Source organism: Thamnophis sirtalis, unplaced genomic scaffold (assembly GCF_051295495.1).
Source record: "Thamnophis sirtalis isolate CommonGarterSnake01/CBP01778 unplaced genomic scaffold, rThaSir2_p1.2 scaffold_1, whole genome shotgun sequence".
Taxonomy (NCBI): domain Eukaryota; kingdom Metazoa; phylum Chordata; class Lepidosauria; order Squamata; family Natricidae; genus Thamnophis; species Thamnophis sirtalis.
In genome coordinates this window covers 129024357-129047816 of record NW_028261381.1, presented here as the reverse complement: position 1 = coordinate 129047816, position 23460 = coordinate 129024357, and the positions used below count along the sequence as shown (strand labels likewise).

Here is a 23460-nt window from a genome sequence, read left to right as displayed (position 1 = left end):
GAAGATAGAGGCTTAAACTCTGTTCTGTTATTCTATTACTCACCCATGACAAGACAAGTGGATTTTTTTTTCCACTGACAAAAATGTCAGAAAGTCTCCATTTTTGGTTCTGAATGGGGGGACGGGGATACTTCTCTACTTAGAACTGGTACACAATTTGGAGGTCCTTCTGGCAACGGTGACCAGGAACAGTTTCAAATTGGTGGCCAATTGTACCTTTTATTGGACCAGAAATCCCTCTTCATGATCATCTCAGGTGTGATTTAATGCAATGCATTCTAGATGGGTCTGCTTAAAGACTGAATGCTAGAAGGCTACTCAAAGCTAGAGCTGGGCCAGAATATAACAGTACATGTTGTTATGGCCACATCTTAATATGGCCACACAACATCTCTTCCACATAAGCAGTACAGGTAGTCCTCGACTTACAACAGTTCTCTTAGTGACTGTTGGAAATTACAATGGCATTGAAAGTGACTTTTGACCAATTTCCACACTTATGACTATAGTAGCATCTACAAGGTTACATGATTTACATTTGAATGCTTGGCAACTGACTCACATTTATTATGGTTGCACTGTCTTGGGGTCATGTGATCCCCTTTTGCAACCTTCTGATAAGCAAAGTCAGTAGGGAAATCAGATTCACTTAACAACTGTATTAATAACTTGACAACTGCAGTGATTCGTTTAACAAATGTGGCATGAAAAGTCGTAAAATGGGGCAAGGCTCAATTGTGGTCGTAAGTTAGGACCACCTTTTCCAGTTATCCTTCCTTAGACAATTCAAGGTGCTAGTTATCTCCTATAAACCCCTATAAACCCCATTCATGGCGTAGGCTCTAATTATTTGAAATCTAATTATCTGCTTCTCTCTTATGATTCCTGCCCACCCCATAAAATCTGGCAGAATTTATGCATTTTTGTGTCCCATTAATTAAGCAACGTTGTCTGATGGGACCAAGAAAAAACACCTTCTCTGTCATTAACACCTGTCTTTTGGTACATCATCTCCTCCAGAGGAACAAACTGCCCTGACCCTGAAAATATGTTTTGTTTCCCTATTTCTGAGATAGATCAAGCTATGCCCATCTGGTATGCAAAGTCTATTTTAGATAGGGTAAGACTGCTTCCCCATTCATCCGCATTCCATTATGTTTACTGTTACAATACTTTTTGTTTGTGTTAAGGTATTGTGTCTGTTTTTAATATAAATACCAAACAAAGTCAGTGTTGAATTGTGCAGCCTAGATAAATGATGTATACTGAGGACAGCTTACCTACTCAGTGCCTGAATAGCAAGAATAATCCTATTTTGCTTAAAGCAGGATTGCATTTTTGACCAACAATACTGTAGTGTTGGGAATACAGTCTAATAAACCTGCTACATTGTCACAACAGATTTGAGTGGAGTAAGAATGTTTGAACTTTAATTAAAAATTATCTTCAACAACACATTGACTGGAAAAAACATGTAATCACTGCAAAAACATTTAAGGAGCCTTCACTGACATATCTTGTAATAGGAGTTTACATTTGCAATTGATTGCATTACCTGGCTAAACTACTGGTACTTCCTCAGATTTAAAATTCTGAGAAACTCTGGTGAAGGTAAGAAATAGAGAATAGGGAGGCATTAAGCAATGGCTTTCTGATTTGAGAAATTGTAGACATTCCTTAATGGCGCTTTGATATAGATATAATGCCTGTTATTAGTGTCATCTTCACTCAAAGGTAAAGTCTCTTTTAAGTAGAGTTCCATTCTAGTGGTGTGTGTGTGTGTGTGTGTGTGTGTGTGTGTGTGTGTGTGTGTGTGTGTGTGTGTGTTGACTCCTGGCAACTACCTGGACAAGTCCTTGCAGTTTTTCCAGAAATTGTTTTTCATTGCCTTCTTTATAGGTCTGAGATTGTTACTTCTCACGATCTCAATATGATACCTCTGTTGATGCAATCTAAGATTATACTGGCTAATTGGCAGCTGTAGCATACTGTTGACACGCTTAATCCGGGATCCATCAGGACATCCAGGTTGTTCTCATAAATTTCTAGGGTAGTGTCTTATTGCCTTCTTTATAGGTCTGAGATTGTTACTTCTCATGATCTCAATATGATACCTCTGTTGATGCAATCTAAGATTATACTGGCTAATTGGCAGCTGTAGCATACTGCTGACACGCTTAATCTGGGATCCACCAGGACATCCAGGTTGTTCTCATAAATTTCTAGGGTAGTGTCTTAACCACTACACCTACTGACTTGGTGTTTTATGGAAACAGCCATAAAATGTAGTACAAAGGAGCACCTAGTTGGCCCTGGAGAAAATTCATGGAGATCATTGGCAAAATATGATTCCAGACCATTAAAAAAGCATGAGCTAAATTTGGGTGAATAAATATGAGATACTTAAAATTTCTGTGTCTTCACATGCTTTGATATAAGGGGGAAGAAAGAAGAAATACTGTCAGGCTTTCAATACTGTAATTATTACTTCCATCAATAAAGTTCTAGCATGCCTTGGGATGCCTGGCCTACCTCTAAGGGTTTAGCAGCAACACTGAAATGATTTGTCAGTGCCTTTTTCCAGGATGTGATTTAACTATTCAGTTTAGCTTATAGCCCTGGTATTCCCATCCAAGTACAAACTTAATCCAACTCTGCTTTGTTTCCCAGCCTATCTTGATTTTAATAGAGAGTAACACGGCATTCCCTTACAGCAAGTCTTTGAACCTCCCATCTATTATATTTGAATGAGATGAAACAATACTTCAATTGAATTAAAGGGATTAATATGATGAAATTGGAAGAGAATTTGTTTTGTTTATAATTGGCTATAAAAGGGTCAGAATCCTTTAAGCTAATAAATCTATTGGCCTATCTTGGATCCAACAACAAAGGAACAGCCCCACCTGGAGTTGAGAAATGAAAATACAGGTAAAATCAGGCTAAATAAGGAAAAAGAGGAATGGCATGCAGATCCAAAACTCTTTTGGAGATCAATATTTTTTGCTTATGAATGTCACATAGCCTAGCTGTCTATTCCAAATTGAATTCAATGTTATTTAAAGGTTCTTAATTCTACTAATTTGATGCAAGACAATGACATGTAAGGTGCTAGCTAATACACCAGTTATTTTCCTTACCAGAAGTCATGTTAAAGCAAGTCACCAAACAAACCTTTTAAACAACTATAATCACGGGTGTCATGAAACAAATTTGCCTAGTTTGCATAATTCAGAACTTAAGACCACAAGAGATACAACCAGAAGGTAAAAATGGACTCCAGAGAGATATAGTGGTAAAACGTCTGGATCAGGGATTGGGCTAGGGGTGGAGGGACAGAACATAGGTTCTAGTCTACCTTTAGCCACAGCAGTTCATGATAGGATTTTGGCACTCTCTCTCAATCCTACACATCTCACCTGGTATGATTCCAGGTGAGGGGAGGACATTAAGGCAAGATACACTGCAAATCTAATTTTAAAAATGCCGCTTGGTTTTATAAATTGCTATATTCTTCAAGGAAATTATTTCTCTCTTCTTTCTGGTTGTGCCTAAGAGATAGTGGTAGCAAAGTCCACAGTTTTAGGAACAGAATGAGGTTTAGTGTCCCCTAATTAGTGATCAAATACAAATCTGATAATGAGGAGAGATAAATTCAGCAAGATTAGCTTGGCTCTGGGAGACGTTTCCAAAACACTGAAAAACAAAACCGAATCATTCCTGCTCCTTATATCACACCAGACAAAATTGATCGGTGATCTTCAATACTTTTAAAGAATGCCTTTCAGAGGCAGATACCATCCAGCCCTCCGAATCAAGAGAAAAAGGGTGATTAAATTCTTTGTTCTTGACAAAGTAGAACTGAAGCCAGCAGTGTTAATAGGAAGAATGATGTTAGTTAGTATTTCTTGAGACTCCATACAAGCAGGATTGTTTCCTTTTTCTTACAGAGAAAAGTAAATAGTCGCCCAATTTGCTGCCCATAAAGAGATGTTAGGAACTGCCTGGCTGTGAGCATTAGCAGCATGAGTAGTTCACATATGAAAGGAAAAATGGAGAGGAACCAGAGATGTTTCCTTGAAGCTTAAGTAGGAGCCTGCCTAGGAGTCCACAGGGAGCCCATTTCCTTCTTAATCTGCTCAGTCTGTAATTGTTTCGTAATGACAATGTCCTTGTTTGGCCCCAGCAGACTCAGGGAAAAGGCTGACACTGACATCTCCCATCTCCTCACAACTATTATGTCTATTCCATTAAGCAGTGCATCCTATTAATTGCTGCACGTTGTCCACATTCACAGTAAAGAATCTTCAGAGGTAAAGCAACAGCTATCCGGGGCACCTGTGTTTTCTCTTCTAAAGAAGACTTTAAAATGATGGCTCAGTGATTTTCATATTTCAGAAAGAATTCTGTAAGGAAAATGAAATGCACATAAAGCTTCAATGACAGAAGAGCTAGCTATAACAAATATGAGGCAGCTACTACACTTCAGGGTCAAATCCTTAAAAATAATATGCCCTGATCACTTCAAATATGGACCACTACAATGTGCTTTATATAGAATTGCCCCAGAAAAATCACTTGGAATCTACAAGTAGTCCAACCTGTGGTAGCAGGTGAAGTAATGGGCATGCCATAATATGGCTACGTCATACCACTGTCCATGAGCTGCACTGATTTTCATTTGGCTTCTCTTCCAATTCAGGGTGTTGATTACTATCCGTAAAACCTTTCAGGGCACCAAGCTTGGTTATCTGAGGGTACACCTGTCTCCAGTAGTTTATGTCTGTACAGTAAGATCTGGCAGAGTGGGTACATTTCAGGTCCCTCAATTAAATAAAGTCAGCTATTAAGGCTTTGGAAATGGGTCTTCTCTTCATGGCACCTATCCTTTGGAACAGTCCTCCCCCAGGGATACATACATATAGCTGCTCTCCTGGGGATATTCTAGAAGCTGCTGAAAACCTAGCTCTTCTTCCAGGAGTTAGGGCAATATGGTCAATGAGCCTTTGTATGATATTTATGTTGAGATGGAGACAGCAACATTCTGGATATATTATATACCTTCTACTTCAATGTTACTGTTCTGATGTTTTAAGATACAATAAATAGAGATGGATGGATGGGTGGATTTGGAGACAGTAAAACACATATATTCCAAAAAACCCTACCAAACCAAGTAGAGAAGATTCCAAAAGGATCAGAACAATATGAAAGAAAAAAAATCTGAAAAACTGATTTTGAAGTCTAACCAAGATTCTAGAACAGTGGTTCCCCAAGTGGGCGGTACTGCCCCCTGGGGGGCGGTGGGATGACTTGGGGGGGGCTAAAAGACAAGGGGGTGGCAGGGGGCGCTAAGAGGCAAAGGAAGTGGCAGAGGAGTGCTGGAGGTGTCCCCCTCGCAGGGCGCAATTCTGCCTGGGGATCTGTTGGCCACCAGCACTGGTTTTCCTGAATGGTAGGACAAATTATGGGCACTTTGGAGAACTGGTAAAATGCACCACTGACTCGCTCCATATCTATTCTTTTCCCAAGCTATTTCCCTCCATCTGGGCTCTCCCTTGCAGAGCTGAGCCTAGCACTCAGTTTAAAATCCAGGGCGGGTGAGGGGGGCAACAGAGCAGCCAGGGGGAGGTAAAAGGTTTTTCTTTTTTGTCAAGCTATTTCTTTTTTCACAAGGAGAGGAGGAGAGAGGGAGGGAGGGAGGCAGAGAGGGAGGCAGAGAAAGAGAAGGAGAGAGGAAGGGAAGAAGTCAGAGAGAGAGAGGAAGAAAAGGAGGAAGGAAGTGAGAGGTTAAGAGAAAAGAAGTGAGAGAGGGAAGGAGGGAGAAAGAAAGTGAGAGGGAGAAAGATGGAGAGAGAGGAGAGTAAGAAAGGAGAGTGGGAAGGAGATAGGGAGAGAAAGGGGGAAGGAGGAAGGAAGAGGAAGAGAGGAAAGAAAAAGGGAGGGAGAAGGGAAAAAGAGGGAGGAGGAGAGGTGAGAGAGAGACAACTGAACTTTATTTATGAAAAGGTGTTAATTATGTCAATGGAAGAGATAGGAAACTGCATTAGTGATATATATGTCAAAGCGTTTACTGAATTTTACTGTTACTATCTTCCTTCCGTCGTGCAAACCGCCCAGTCACATGACCCACCCACCCACCAAGCCACACCCACAGAACCGGTAGTAAAAAAATTGAATTCCACCACTGGGTGGGGGGCACTGAGGATCAGTTTGTAGCACCAAGGAGGCGGTGGACTGAAAAAGTTTGGGAACCACTATTCTAGAAGAACAAGTTAATCCAACCAGGCAGCAACTCCATCTCAAATCTTTGACATCAGAATTCTGGAATCAAAGAAAAGAAAATTCTCCAATTGTTTCAGACAAATTTACTTTCCAAGTCAAGGCAGAGATAGAAAAACACCCTTGATCAGAACAGATGCCAATCTGATTCATCTTCTCTTTTTATAATGACATTGTTCTTAAAAAAGAGATTATAAATACAGTAGTTGTTCTTCAGTAATTGGGAATGAATGGCAGGCTGAATCTGATTTTGGACATCTATGTACCCATATTGGAATAACAGAAAACATATGTTTTGAAAGGATCTTAGAGGTCGTCTTGTCTAACTTCTGCCCTGAACCCTCAGGCCCTCGCAGACAAATAACTGTCTGACCAATCAATCAATCAATCAATCAATTTTGATGGCTGCCCATCTCAGTCAATGACTTCTTTGCTCCATTAATAGACTGCCCACAATTTCAAGAGATGAACTATTCCACTGCTTAATAGCACTCATGGTGAGAAAATTCCTCTTTATTTCAACTTGGGCTCTCCCTCTGTAAACTTCCATTCATTACTTCTTGTGCTACCTTCAGATACCAGGAAAAATAAATGCATATCCTCTTCCCTGTGACAGTCCTTTATGTATTGCCCTTGCTTAGCCCTCTCTTTTTAAACCTAAAGGTAAAGGTTCCCCTCACACATATGTGCTAATCGTTCCCAACTCTAGGGGGCGGTGCTCATCTCCTTTTAAAAGCTGAAGAGCCAGCGCTGTCGAAGACATCTCCATGGTCATGTAGCCAGGATGACTAAACGCCGAAGGTGCACGGAACGCTGTTACCTTCCCACCAAAGTCCCTATTTTTCTATTTGCATTTTTAACATGCTTTCGAACTGCTAGGTTGGTAGAAGCTGGGACAAGTAACAGGAGCTCACTCCATTACACGGCACTCCATTACACAGATTCGAATCGCCGAACTGCCAACCTTTCTGATTGACAAGCTCAGCGTCTTAGCCACAGAGCCACCGCATCCCTTTTTAACCTAAACATATTCAGTTAATTTAATTGATCTTCATTTAGCCGCCAAGCCCCTCACCACCTTTGTTGCTTTTTTTTTGTTAACAATATTTTTATTTTTCCATTTTCATAACATATAATCACATGTATACTATTACATAGACAATATCATGTTGTAAAAGAAGACGGTATACATGTTCAATCATATTACTTTAAAATCTAACACCCCTCATCAGGCCTAATATACTTCCCCCCCTCCCGCCCTCCCCCCCGAGCCCCCACAACCTATCCCCCCCCCGACTTCCCAGAACCCGTACACGGTATAGATATTTAACAAACACAGTCTAAGTTATATTGAGAAAAAAAGAATAAGAAATTAATAACATCTTTGCATTGAACTTAGCTCCTCCTTGCTAAACTAACTTTAAACAATTTAAATCATTCCTGATCTTAAGCATAGACTATCTGGAATTTCTTAGTCCCATATTTATTTTGTATATAATCGATCCATTTTTTCCAGTCTCCTTTATATCTCTCATTTGAGTGGTCTTTAAGATATGCAGATATTTTAGCCATCTCAGCTAAATTTGTGACTTTCAATGTCCATTCTTGGATTGTAGGCAAGTCTTCCTTCTTCCAGTATTGCGCCCCCAACAGTGCAAAATCAAGTTAACCTCTACCGCTGTGCAGTCAGTAATTATACCTAACAAAAGAAACTGAGGAGTAAACTTTATCCTTTTTTTAAGAATATTTTGTATAATCCACCATATTTTTATCCAAAATGCCTTGACCTTTTGGCAAGTCCACCACATATGGAAGTATGTAGCATCAAGAGAACCACATCTCCAACATTTGGGTTGTAAATTCGAATACATAGAAGCCAACTTTTTAGGATCTAAATGCCATCTATAGAACATCTTGTAAAAATTTTCTCTCAGGTTTTGGGCTTGTGTAAATTTCACATTTCTTACCCAAATTCTTTCCCATGTATCCAACATTATTGGTTCTTCAATATTTTGAGCCCACTTTATCATACAATCTTTAACTAATTCTGTTTCGGAATCCATCTGTACTAATACATTGTATATCCTCTTTATATGCATTAAACTTTGATCTCTTATTTGTTTAAATAGATTATCCTCAACTTGGATAAAACCATTTTTTTAATCTATTTTCCACCTGGCCTGTAACTGCCCATACTGGAACCATGTTTGAATTACCTTTTCCTCTTTTAGTACCTCTAAGGTTTTTAGCTGTAATACCCCCCTTTCCAGGGTAAGAAGCTGTCTGTAAGTAATTCTATCCTGTTTTTGTGCTATGTTCATATTTTCTATTGCATGTCTAGGAATTGCCCACATGGGTATCTTGTCATTTAATTTGTGTTGATATTTTTTCCAAACCCGCAACAAAGCATTCCTTAAAATATGACTTTTAAAATTTTTGTCCACTTTTTTGTTATATAACAGGTAAGCATGCCAGCCATATACCAAGTCATGTCCCTCAATATTAAGTATCCTATCATTAGTTAAATCGATCCAATCACTGATTACAGATAATGCTACTGCGTCATAATATAGTTTTAGATTGGGTAATTTCAAACCTCCCCTCTCACATACATCTTGCATTATTTTTAACTTTACTCTCGGCTTCTTTCCTCCCATACAAATTTATTAATACCCTTCTGCCATTCTAAGAGATTCGCATCTTTTTTAAGTATAGGTAACATTTGGAAAAGAAATAAAAATTTGGGTAAGATATTCATTTTCACTGCTGCTATTCTTCCCAACAAAGATAACTGCAACTTAGCCCATTTTTTCATCTCTATCTGTATACTATGCCAAAGTGGTTCATAATTATACTTATATAATTTCCCATTTGAGATTAAGATATTAACTCCGAGATATTTGACCTTTTTGACTATTTTGCATCCTAACATTCCTCCTAGTTCTTCCTTTTGTTTAGTATTCATATTTATAGCTAGTATTTTTGTTTTCCCTAAATTTATTTTAAAACCAGACACTTGACCATATTGATTAATCGTATTCATTAAGATCATACTAAATTCCTGCGGTTGATCCAATATTATAACCAAATCATCTGCAAAAGCACGCACTCTGTATTCTTGCTGCCTAATCTTAATTCCTTTTAGACCGTCCAAGCCCTGTATTTTGTTTAGCAATACTTCCAAAGTTATAATAAACAATAGTGGGGACAAGGGACAACCCTGTCTTGTACCTTTTCCAATTTGACAAGAATCTGTTAAACTTCCATTGACTATAATTTGAGCCGTTTGCTGTTGATATATTGCTTTGATTGATTGTAAAAAACTTTCTCCTATTTGCATTTTTTGCAATATTTTCAACAGGAATTGCCAGTTAACTCGATCAAAGGCTTTCTCAGCATCCAAAAATATAAACGCAGCAGGAATTTGATTGTTCTTTCCCAAGTATTCTAATGCATTAATAATTAGTCTTACATTACTTTTTATTTGTCTCCCTTGAATGAAACCTGTTTGGTCACTGTGTATCAATTGTTGAGACGTTCGTTGCTTTTCTTTGCATTCTTTTCAATTCACCCTTCTTGTATTATGGAAATCAAAGTTTGACATAGTATTATTCCATATAAAGATTTCCCTGTCCAGTCATGTCCGACTCTAAGGGGTGGTGTTCATCTCTGTTTTTTAACCAAAGGAGCCAGCATTGTCCAAAGATATTTCTGTGGTCATGTGACTATACATTAGGGGTGTCAAACCCAAGGCTGCATTTGGACCACAATGTGGTCAGATCCGGCCACACGGGCTGTTCTGGTTTACCCAAATACAAAGAGGAAAGTTCAGGCCAGTGTAGCTTCAACCCAGTCTATCCAGTGTGATGAGGAAAGATCAGCCCAGCATAGCTTCGCCCGGTCTACCCAGTGCAAAGAGGAAACATGCCAGCAGTTTGGATAGTGGCACCAAGCTGGCCACGTCCACCCAGTTGGCCACACCCACCCAGTCAGCCACACCCACCCAGTCAGCCACACCCACCCGGTCGGCCATGCCCACTTGGCCCCCCCGAGGTCAACCACAGCCTTTGATGTGGTCCTTAATGAAATTGAGTTTGACACCCCTGCTATACATCAAGGAGCACAAAACACTGTTATCTTCCCAATATTGCATGTACAGTCTGATTAGCACAGTATATAACAGAATATTATTTTTTCTTGATCTCAACATATCTCTTTTGATTCAGCCTAAGATTGCATTGGCTGTTTACCAACCAAAGCACACTGCTGACTTATGCTTAATTTCTGGTCCACCAAGATTCCCAGATATTTCTTACAAATGCTTCTTTGGAGGCAGGCATCTTTCATCTTTTATCTCTACATCTATTTTTTTCTGCCCTAACACAGAATCTTACATTTAATTGCATAATATTGGATTGGGTTAAATATTCAAGTCCATCAAGATTCTTTTGAATTATGAACCTGTATTCTGAGGTTCAAGGTTCAAAAGAATCTGAGCAGTTTTTCCCAGCTTTGTGCTGTCTGCAAACCTGATGAGCCTTCTTTCTACCTCCTCTTCTGATTAAATTTATGAAAATGTTGCAGATCACTCTACCTAAGGCAGATGCCTACTGCAGATGTCTTTCCATGTACGTAAGATCCATGAAGGACATAGCTTTCAACCAACTGAAAGTTGTTTTTTCTGATTGATTGTTTTCTGGAATCTTCTTTGGTCCTATCAAAATTGACTGGAAGAAAGAGTGACCCTAATATCTTCTGTCTACCTAGGAACTGATGTTGGGGTTGTTCTTGTACTGTAGTCATTTTTGTGGCTTGATAGCTGTTGTCAATAGCCCCTGAAAAGCTTTGACCCTTGGTCTTTTGTTTCTATGGCCTCATTAACCTCTGTCAAACATTGGCTGATAGTTTTCAGCTAATGCATGGGAAGGGGGGAAGCCCACTCTGTTTCATTTGCTTCCTTTTAATTGGCAGACTACCTGTCATGATTCAGCGTTAAAGCCTAGTCAAGGTGAAGGCTTCATTAATTCAGTATGTTACTATACTGCAAGATGTACACAATTTTTTATGCTTTTGTTGTAACCTGGAGTGCTAAACTATCCTTTTCTAGCTGAGAACATCCAGTAGCCGTAAGATTGCAGCATAATATACAGAATTTCCAGCTAGCAAGGGCAGTGATTCTGGAAGTTGTGAACAGATTCAATCCTGAATTTCGGTAACTTTCCAGGATTAAAATTCAGTGCACAATATTAAAATAATTACAAACACCACTAGTCTTTGATAATGGTATGCAACAGTCTGAACAAGTTTTGCATTTTGAAATACCTACACTCCTTTCAACAAAGAGCTTATTTTCTCTTTTTATCAAGGCTCATGGATTAAGCAAGCTATACTCAACTTCCTTCACAACTTCTTTGTAAGCATGCAAGTCTTCATCCCAATTCAGCTCTGCCGCACATGCACGTATACCTCCCACAGGGCAGCTGGTCTTTGGGTCTCTGCTGTGCATGCACAGGGGTGGGGGCATGTGGGGGGATGCACCCGCATATGTGGGGGATGGGGCACATGCAGGAGTCATGTGTGCATGAGTGGGGGCACGTGCCTGCACAGGGGCATGCGGGGGTGCTCATGCACAGAGGGCATGCAGGAGGGACACGCAGATGCACGGGGGGCATGCGTACATTGCATTTGGGGGGTTCAGGCATACCTGTATGCATTTACACCCGCGCTCTTTGGACACTTGGTCTGAAAAAGATTAACCATCACTGCTCTATAAGGTAAGTGGATTCAGGCAGTGAGGTCCAGACAAAAACTAAATCTGATTTTATACAATTAAAATGTAAAACAATTTCAAATTGAATTACTATTAATATGATTACATCCCATAAATGTAATACATTTTCCCCTTTGTTGCATTATTTATAAGCCGTCATATAAGCCATTCACACATTGTACTAAGTCATATTACAGCAACATGTACATTACAACTATCTAGGCTTTAAAACACTAGATGGCAACAAAGAGATTCAGAAGATTCTCTTTGCTGCACTCTAGTAATGACCTGGATATGTGGAAGTCGTGGTTTGGTAGCTCTAGGATGGCTCCTAAACACCTTGGTGGAAGGGTGAATTTTAACTGCTTGAATCTGAGATTGCTAAGAGTTAGCTTGTCAGTCTTAAGAACTATCAGAGATAAGGGAATTGCCTGGGGAAAAGCCGCCAACACATCACTAAATTCATGAATAAGAGACTAGTACTAAATCTCCAGCCTTACCTTTTGTATTGTTTAGCCATTTTCTTCTGTATTACAAACTGGACAAGACTGTGTCATGCAAGTTCCCACAGTATCCTCAGAATCACCCGATATCTACTTACTGCAACTCAGTCTTTGGCTTCTCTTTTAATGCCTAAATTATACTGAAGGAGTATATGAGCCAATATGAATCTATATTGGCTTCTGCTTATATTATTGTATATTCTCAGAAATTAGTTGTTTTCTAGCCTAGCAAATTGAAACCTTAATACTGGATGGCATTACTGCAAATGTTATTTCACTGCTGCGTCTGGCTTCTATTCTCGGCTCCAAAGCTAGGGACATTCTTGAAAATATAGAAGAAATTGTTACATGGGCCACATAGATAAAGGAACCAAGCTAGTAGAAGAAATTGTTACAGGGGAATAGCAGGCCACATAGATAAAGGAACCAAACTAGGGAGTTTTCCTGGCTCATAAATCCTTAAAGCATTCTGCCGAAAAACAACTTGGCAAAGGGGGGCAGCCACCCCCTACACAAGGCTATAGGAATACTCCATAGATAAGGTAGACAGAAACAGGAGCTTGAACAAGAGAACGCTTTAAAGATCACATTGGTAACGAATCTTTGTCTCTGATTGGATAAACTTTGTTTCTTTCTGCCTAAAATGTGTATAATACTCTGAGCCACTCTTGCAGGGTGTGGCTATTCCTTAGATGCATTTTTTTGTATGTTTTGGATATCGTTTTGTCACCCAGCTGTTGCTATGGCCATAAATAAAAGCTGACACTTTTTGCAAGCCTCATCTCTAGTCTCACTCTCTTTGACATTTGAGTGGCTCGGGGAAACTGTTGGAACCTTACAATTCAATAGTACTCAACTTATAACAGTTCATTTAATGACCTTTCAAAGTTACAACAACACTGAAGAAAGGGACTTATGTCCATTTTTCACACTTATGACCACTGCAGCATCCCCATGGCCCTGTGATTTATATTTGGATCCTTGACTACTGAGACACATTTATCACAGTGACAAGCAAAGTCAAGGGAAAAAGAGTGTCATGCCCCCGCGGAGGAAGATGAGCCGGAGAGTGAGGGGGTGGCTTCAGAGGAATGTGGGGAGGAGAAGGACAAGGCAGCCCAGGGCCCCTCTGGTTTGGGACAGCCTGCCAGCAGGGAGGAATGGGGGCAAGAATTTGCTGGCTGATGAACTCTGGGAGTTGAAGCAATAGCAATAGCAATAGCAGTAGACTTATATACCGCTTCATAGGGCTTTCAGCCCTCTCTAAGCGGTTTACAGAGAGTCAGCATATTGCCCTCAACAATCTGGGTCCTCATTTTACCCACCTCGGAAGGATGGAAGGCTGAGTCAACCCTGAGCCGGTGAGATTTGAACCGCTGAACTGCTGATCTAGCAGTAGCCTGCAGTGCTGCATTTAACCACTGCGCCACAAGTCTTAAAGTTTCCATGGTTGGAGACCCCTGATCTAGACCACAGCAAGAAGGAAAGATCAGAGAATCATTGGATCATGTTCCAGAAGAAGATATTCTGCCAGTTGAGAAATTGCCAGTCAGGTATAATTAAAACATTAATGTCTAAATAGGGAGACACAAAGAAAACTACACAGAGACAGCCATAAGCTTAAGCTAAGCACATGTCAACTAGAGAAGAGTTAATCTAGAAACACAAGTTTACCAGCACAGGTAACAGTAAATCAGTGTTGCCTCGTATCCCTTTATGACCAAAGAAGAAAAGGAGGATGGAAATACACTTGTTTAAATGAGTAATTGAAAACTGCATAATTAGCTTTGCACTCTTGAAATTGAAACTAACAAATTTCAAATTACCTCCTTCCATGTCTTTTCCTGACTTGTTCTGTTTCCTTTGAGAGAACCATACTGCTATATACAGCCCCCAAATGAAACAAGGGCCCCAAGATAAGGCACTGATTAAGTTCAAATCCTGATTGCACACAGATTACAGTAATAACCTTTGAGTTCCCAATTTCCGTTTTCTGTGCTTAGCAGGACTCTTAGTTTTCAAACCAATAGGGATGCTCAAGCAGGGAATATACAGCATTTGGGAATCTGCTATCAAAAGGCAAGTCAGGAACAATCATACTTTCTGAGTAAGCTTTAATTAGTTTTTCCTACTCTTTTGGCTTCTTTCCTGAAGCCTCCTTGCTGCTCTCTGTTTTTTTTTTTCCTGTGAAGTAATCAGAGTTTAAAGAAGCCTGGCTCTCAGTTTTAAATTCTCCTTTGAATTCATAACCAAAATTTTGAAAGCAGCATATACACACAGTGAATGTGGAGCTGTTGATATCCCATCCAAAGGAGATGTCCTATGAATTTCATGTACAATAATACCCCTTTATGGTCCAGTTCTTTCTCTCATCCACATCTAACAGCATTGTTTGAAGATCCCTATCTCACCAGTTTAACAAGGGCTCAAACTCTCCCAGCACAAAGATTACCAAATCTCTATTTTGTTTTTATATATTTATTTTGTATAGCCAATCTCACATTTGTGACTTATTTTTGTAATGCCTCATCCAACTTCTAATGCTGCTTTTTTAATCTGTTGCTGCCTTTCTCTGTCTGTTAGGAATATTAGAAACTGGCATACAATACAGGGGTGAAATGCTACCGGTTCGGACCAATTCCCTCAAACCAGTAGTAAAAATGCTACCGGTTCTCCCGAATTGGTGGTAAAAAAATGCTACTGGTTCAGGCGAACTGGTATTTCCGATGATCAGCTGTGACACATGATTTATATTAGCTAGAATCATCGGATTTCTGCTTTTTAGCTAATTTAAATTGTGCGTCAAAGCTGATTGTCAGAAATAAAGGTCCTGTGCATGCACAGAGGCAGCGCATGCACTCACATTGCCCGAACCGGTAGCAAAGGTATGTTGATTTCACCCCTGATACAATTTTATACTGTTTAATATCCTAGAAAACTTCTAAGCAAGTAGTTTTCTTCTTTTAGAGCATATGTAGGTGTATCAAAAAAATGTCAAAATTTTAAGTGATTATTTGAGTGATTTCTCTTGGTGCAGAAGAGATAATTGGCACTTTCTTGAATCTGTTGAAAGAACCCCTGTAAGTGTTCCTATAGCCTTTTTCACATATGTTATACATATTTGCAAATACACGTACATAATTGAACCAAGAATACACAATACTGACCATGGACATTTCATGATAAAGCCATTCAGCACTGAGATGTTTATTATTTATTTACAGGATTTATAGGCTGCCTATATCATTCTATTACTCTAGGAGGCTCACACCAATCCACGGGTGTCAAACTCGCCATCACGTGATGTATTGCAACATTTTCCATCTTCACAGAGCTGGGATGGGCATGGCCTGGATGTGACAGATCCGGCTCATGGGCCGCCAGTTTGACACTCCTGCATTTATCTATATGACATAATTAAAACATACTCTTCCCCACAGATGCCGGACTAAATAGCTCTCATAGTCCACCCCCTCATCCTAATCCAATGCTTGCGGGAAGATCTTCACAGCACTCTGGTGGGCTAAAAGCGTAGGGTGCCTTTGATCTTCAGGACCAGGGCAGCACCAAGAAGGCATGCCTCCTAGGTCTTCTCAGATGGCAACATTTAAGGAATGGCACCCAGAGCACCCACCCTATCTAACCTTGTAGGACAGGCAGACATTCTCAGGGATTTATGACAGGATGAAAACTCTATTTTAATCCAAGGTTGGCTTTAAATTAGGAGTTGGCAATGTCTAATAGCCAGGGGGTCACTTATAGAGAGGAAATGGGAGCTGGGTTATTTTTTACCCCAGCTGTTTTTTATTATTTTTCTAATATATTAACTATCATTGCAAACATAGTTGTTTTCATTGTTTTTCTGCCCCAAATTATGGAAACCTAGAATCTGGATCAGACAGGGTTGTAGGGGGACACAAAAGAGAAAACTGTGCCTCTTGGGACTAATCCATCTTAAATCTACTGCTTAAATTCATGCTTAGCTGCATTTCTATTTATCATTCATAAGAACACAAGAGCTCTCCTGGATTAGGTCAATGGTTTCCTTAGCCCCTCATTCTACATCCCACTTGGGTTAGCCCAATACTTCTGGAATATTTAGAAGGATTAATTTGCATGAAGACAAGAGCCTACTCTTAGAGTTTTAAGTTCAACATTTAAAAAATACCTTGCCTTTAAATTCAGCTATCATTTTAATGTATAATTGATAAGGATGTGTTAGGTTTTTGGTTCTGAACTGAGAAATGTGCTTTGGATCTTTCATGGATCTTTTTGATGTCTTTCTCAGCAGCATCTTAAATCAACTGCATTTTTGTTTGTCTCAAAGAACAGGGCTGCTTTCAGGTGTTACTGACAAGCTTAGTAAGTACACCCATACCTGATCTAAAGTATTCTTGCTGCTTCAGATATAATTTTTGCTCTCTTAGGAAAGAGACAATACTAACAGAAAGACCTGCTTGCCACTTGCCACTAAATAAATATTTTCATTTCTTCAGATTCATTAGACTATTAAGGCCTTGGCAGAGGCAGCCTCATGGTGACTTTCCTGGTCTCATTAGAAAAGCAAAGCTCAGCTTGGTGAGTTACTTATATAGAGACTACCAGAAGCTACTGTAGGCTAGATAGAGAAGACAAAAAAAATCTGAGAACAAAGATTTGTTCTCAAAGCAAATCGGGCAAAGCAAACCGGTAGCAGACTTCAGAGCATTTCTCTCCTGGTGCAAACCCTATAAGTAGACTGCATGGAAGGCTCCATGAAATCATCTGGAACTGAGTTGACCTGAATGAATTAAAAGAGCTGAAGTTTGACCTGAAAAAATTATAAACATAATTTATAGTTGGCCTTTTTTGGTTTTAGCTGGCTTCAAGAATTTGATACATTTTAATTTTTATATTATTATGATTAGTTTGGATTGCAGCTTTCCATTTTATTTTTATGATTGTTCAGATTTCATATCCATATCTTGTTCTCTACTGGGCAAACATTTTCATTTCCATTACAAATTGGAGTAAAAAGTTTCAGAATCCAGTTCTTTTGCCATTTGACTCTAATGAAATTTTAGCAGTATTATAGGTTTCTTGTTTTATTTAAGGATACTTGAATTCAAGATAAATATGGTAAATATTTGGTTAGAAATAATGTTTTATAGTATGATATGATAGCAATGTTCCAATATTTCAGGGGTTGCCCACAAAGAAGGCAGGACAAGAAGCAATGGGTGGAAACTAATCAAGGAGATAAGCAACCTAGAACTAAGGAGAAATTTCCTGACAGAACAATTAATCAGTGGAACAACTTGCATCCAGAGGTTGCGACTGCTTCAACACTGGAAATTTTTAGGAAGAGATTGGACAACCATTTGTCTGAAATGGTATAGGATTTCCTGCCTGAGCAGGGAGTTGGACTAGAAGACCTCCAAGGTCCTTTGCAACTCTGTAATTTTATTCTTTATTACATTTTTTATAAATATATATTATTTATATTTATATGGAACAACATAAACACTGGTGTGAAATTGTTTTAAATACTATGAAAAAATGTATTATACTTAAAATGTACTTAATATAGCAACAACGAAATTCACACAGTAAACATCTCAGATAATATTTTAAAAAGCTTGGTTGTGTTGTTTCCATTGATAAGACCACTATTCATTAGTTGGAACATCATTCACATTGCCTGTTTTTCTGATGTCTTGAAGTAAAAACTCTAGAATCCTTGACATGATTTTTAATAGCCACTGCCAAGCATGTACAGAATGTAGCATATGGAATTTATCGACAATCTAAGTCTATAAATACATCATAAATGCAGAGGCAGGTAGCCAAGAGTATTTTAAAACATTGGGAGAACAAAGCTATTATAAACTTGAAGAAATATATTGCATATTTTTGTAAATATCTGAAATGGATTTTTTTCATAAGGCACAAAAGATTTTTTTCTAGCAATTTAGTCAAATTGCTTGATCTGTTTTCTCTACAATTATGGTTTTTCTTTTGTTTTGATTTTTTAATGTAATTTTTGTATATTATGTATGTTATAATTATGTCAGTTCCGATCATATAAAACAGTAAAAACTGAAATCTAATCAATAAGTTCATATTTTTGTCATTTGTTTTATTTTAATTATTTAAATATTCAGATTTTGGTATATTTGCTGGATTTTATAGAATGCATTGCGTTTTAATTGAAAGGCAATATGTTTAGAAAAAGATAATGAAGAAAACACACTTCAATTTATTACTTCTGGAAAATTTTATATTATAGGTTTTGTCAATCAAGACAATTAAGGAGTGCCTATCTGATAAATTCAGATCACTATTCATGATAAATCCAGGGCAAATGAATTAGGCTTCACAGGTTCACTAGAAAAATGTTGTACAACTTGGCATCATTTCAGAAGCAAATCTGACTGAGAAATGAAGGATATCAGTACAAATACTGTGAATATCTACCCTGATACCACGGCAGATGTTATTTTTAATTGGGCTATTCAGTACTATCCAAAAAGCTACAACAGCTGCTGTTGTTAGTTTGCTGTGTTATTTTTCATTTCTTTAGATACATTAATCATCCAGGCAACTTTTTTTTAACCATCACACCCCCTTTAGGCATATTAATTTGTTCCAACCTTCAACCATTGTTCTCTACTGATCTTTAGCCAATGATATCACGATTATTACTACTAACTCCAGCAATTTTATAATTGCCAAAGCTACCATATATGCCATCCAGGTTATCAAAAGTTTCATGAAAGATGGATGTTAAATCCAAATTAGATTGCTAAATTAGAGATTCCATTGATTATTTAAGAATGCCTTGTATTAGTCTGTGTCCCTCCACCATTGACTCTTTACCTGTGATTTGACATATTCATACTCTTCTGTCCCACGTGGAAAATTTCGAAGAGAAGTGAGGTAGTCAAAAGTAATCACTGCTGTCTAGAAAACAACCCAGACACAAAATCATAAACCACTCTCTCTGTTTCCTAGTGTAAAAAGCATTTTGACACTTTTGATTATACATGTAGAAATATAGCCCTTCAGTTAGACCTTTAACTATGTTCCGCCTACTCTCAATGAACAATAAAATCCCCTCATGGTTCAACACACTACACTTTTTTCTACATTAGTTAGACATCCCACATTCAGTAATGTATTAAATTCTGGACACGATAGTTTAAGGGTTTCGATACACTGGAATAAGTTCAGAGAAACGCAAGAAAGATGATCAAAGCTACAGAAACAAAGTTTTATGAAGAGAACATATTTTAGCATTATCAATTATATGTCATGGCACATATGTCAAAGAATGTTCCAAATAAGATTAACATCTGTTCTCCTTCTATCCAAAGGGAATAATGGATACAGATTTCCAGAAGGCCAATGCCAATTAAATGTTGGGGGAAAAGTTTCTAATAGTAGTATCAGTTTGACAATGGAATCAGTTACTCACAGAAGTGGTGGGTATGTGTTCAGAAAGAATATAAGCATCTCTCAAGAGTTGTCTGAGATTGGATACCCACACTAAATACGTAAGTATCCCTCTCCAACTCTATAACAAGGGCTGGGTTTGAAAAAATTTAGCAACTGGTTCTCTGCCCAGTTGCTGGGTGGGTGTGGCTATGGTGGTTGTGACCTACTCAGCCTCCTGCACCACAGCAGCAGGGGGGTGTTTTCACCCTCCCCAGGCTCCAGAGGTTTTCATCGAGCCTCCAGAAGGGTGAAAACGGCCTATCCCAGGCTCCGGAGGCCAGAAATGTGCCCGTTTCCAGGCTTCCGGAACTTCTGGGAGGCCCGTTTTTCGCCCTCCCAAAGCCTCCACGCAGGCTCCGTACCTATCTGGCATCCAAAATGGGCTGTGTGGAGATTCCTGGGAGGGGTGGGGTGGGCAGGGCCAGCCAGTCCTTGCAACTACAGGTTCAGCAAACCAGATGTAAAATTAGCACCTGGTTTGCCCAAACCGGCTGAATCCCACCCATCTATAACTATATTGCTATTGTTATATTATTCTAAGCACAGTCCAAACTAAATACTTTCCTTTGTGGTAAAATCTTTGGCAAAGATTTTTTTTCAATCAGTTTCCACATTCAGTTTTAGTTTAAAATGCACAGCAAAAATAAAACCTTAAGTGTTCACCGGGATCTTTCAAATAACAAGACTTTCCTCAAAGTAGACTAAGGATTTCTATTTCAGACATTCAGAATGAGAGAGGAAATAACAGGAGATCTGTGGAGATTCTCAGGCATCCAAGTCATGGTTGTCCCAAAGGTGCTTTTTCAAGAGGCAACTGCACTTTGTTTTTTGTTTTTTTGAAGACATTTCACTTCTCATCCAAGAAGCTTCTTCAGCTTTGAGCTGAAGAAAGCCCAGTTGACTCTTGAAAAAGCATCCTTGGACAAGTAACAGAAAGATTTATTCAGTTTCTTAGAATTCATCCACAAATGCAGAATGAAAATCCAGGAGATAAGGTCTTGCTTAGTGCAATTCTATCTTAGAATCATGACAGAACAAAACTAAACTTTGTTGTCCAAACCCTTGAATTTTTCTTCTACCCATCTTTTAGAACTGCATCATAATTCATAATATTGGTGTCATATCTGTTCTCACAGTGACTAAATCTTACTTGTTAGTAACAATGTGTATCATACATCAGAGCAATGCAGTGAGGAAGAGAAAAGAATTCATAGGGTGCAATATCTGGAGCAAATGTCTTTTCTATAGTACTTTTTCTTTTTATTAGACCATCTCACCAACATGATATCCTTCAAATGTGTCATTCTCCATGTCTATCTTTGGGAAGCCTAACCCACTTGGAAAATACCAGGCCAGGAAAGGGGATTTAAAAAAATCAGTCAGTTATGTAATTAAGAATGTTTTGCAATATGCTTTTATGACAAAGATTTTGGAGCTTTAACAATGTCATGACAAACAGAACCCCCAAACACTGTGCTTTCTTTGCCATGGAAAAACAGTGATGTAAAAAAAGTGAGCCTAAGAGAAAAAAAAGAGTAGTATTGTAATCCTAAATTTAGAACAGAACAGAATAGAATAGAATAGAATAGAATAGAATAGAATAGAATAGAATAGAATAGAATAGAATAGAATAGAATAGAATTCTTGATTGGCCAAGTATGATTGAACACACAAGGAATTTGTCTTTGGTGCATATGCTCTCAGTGTACATAAAAAAAACAAGATACATTAATCAAGAATCATAAGGTACAACACTTAATGATAGTCAGAGTACAAATAAGCAATCAGGAAACAATCAATATCAATATAAATGGTAAGGATACAAGCAACAAAGTTACAGTCATGCAGTCATAAGTGGGAGGAGATGGGTAATAGGAATGATGGGACTAATAGTAATAGTAATTACTATAGTAATTCTTTAGAGGTTGGGGGGGGGAGGGCAAACAATGATTTTGTATTTTTTACCAAAGATGCTAGCACTGAAAATATGCTTTTTAATGACTGGCATCAACTGTAAATCAGAAAAATCCACGTTAAATATATGTTAGCAAATATACTCTCAGAAATCAATTTCTTTTTTTAAATTCATCATTTTTAACCCTAAATGTTTTGTATTATGAAACTTACTGTGGCAACAGTTCTGCCTATTCGAACAACTCCAAAATCATTGGGATCCAGATGTTTGTTGCTGTGCAAGTATAAACCAGTAGTGGCCCCTACTCCAGTGACAAGTGACACTAGTTTTAAAACACTTCTGGCCATGATGGCAAACTGCATGGAAATAAAAACAGGGGAAACATGAACCTGCAGCATAGATGCCACATATGGCAAAAAGGCAGATAGGCCTCGTGTTTCATTAATTAGATCTATGCACTTCCTTTATTTGTCCAAGTAGATTAAACAACCATAGGCATACCACGTAAAGGTACTTTCTCGGGATGACAGTCATTAAGCTCACCAGAAATGTAAACAGGCTTCTTCTAAGTAACAGAATTGCAGAGGCAGAGGTATTAGGTAGGGGAAAAAGACAACTATATTTTCAAGTACAAATTTTCAAACTCAAATAAATAACATACCCGTGTTTCCCCGAAAATAAGACATGCCCTGCTAATAAGCCCAATCAGGCGTTTCAGAGCATGCACCATAATAAGCCCTCCCCCCAAAATAAGGCCGCCCCCAACTATTTAAACGCATGTGCAACTGGTCCCCACCATTACCACTGTACCACCTACCGGTACAGCTTGCGGGACAAAAAGAGGACCTGCCGCAAAAACAGCAGCAGGCGAAGCAAAGTGCTTCCACCCCCGCCTTCCCTCCCACGCAAAAAGAGCCCACCGCAAAAAGAGTGGCAGGCCAGCAATGTGATCACCCCCTCCCACCGATTCCTTCTCATGCAAAAAAGCACCACCCACCCCACCCCAATGGTAAAGGCAGCCTGCCTGGTTCCCTTCCCCGCTGCCCCTTTAGCGAGGGGTGGCAGGTGGGGGGGAGAAGCAAGGTGCACCTCTTACCTTTCAAGGTCCGTTGCGTTCCTCGCCCTTTTGTCCAGTTAATCCCCTTGTAAAAAAAAAAACCTCATGAGTTCAAGGTTTCTTTTTACAAGGGGTTTCACTGGATGAAAGGGCGAGGAACGCAACGGACCTGGAAAGGTAAGAGGCGCGCCTCACGGCCCAACACCGTCCACTTTGCCCCAATGGTAAAGGCAGCCTGCCTGGTTCCCTTCCCCACCCCCTTTAGCGAGGGGTGGCAGGTGGGGTGGGGGAGAAGCGAGACATACATCCTAGAGCTACCAGAGACTGACAGCTCTGCTGCATTCCTTGCCCTTTCGTCCATTCACTGGATGAAAGGGCAAGGAATACAACAGACCTGGAAAGGTAAGAGGCACACCTCGCTTCTTACCCCTCCCACCTGCCACCCCTCACTAAAGGG

The 23460-nt window shown here is 39.1% G+C and overlaps 1 protein-coding gene across 1 annotated transcript in view; it reads right to left on the bottom strand.

The window, feature by feature from the left end:
• The window catches only part of ADCK1 (aarF domain containing kinase 1), a 107180-nt gene extending 84885 nt beyond the window's left edge, over positions 1-22295 (bottom strand). The window contains exons 1-2 of the mRNA XM_087726759.1: positions 22159-22295; positions 19414-19497 (exon numbers count right to left, since the gene is read on the bottom strand). Of these exons, the coding sequence (XP_087582885.1) occupies positions 19414-19497; positions 22159-22293 (219 nt within the window). The 5' untranslated portion in view covers positions 22294-22295. The remainder of the gene's footprint in view (positions 1-19413; positions 19498-22158) is intronic.
• Between the last annotated feature and the right edge of the window lie 1165 nt (positions 22296-23460).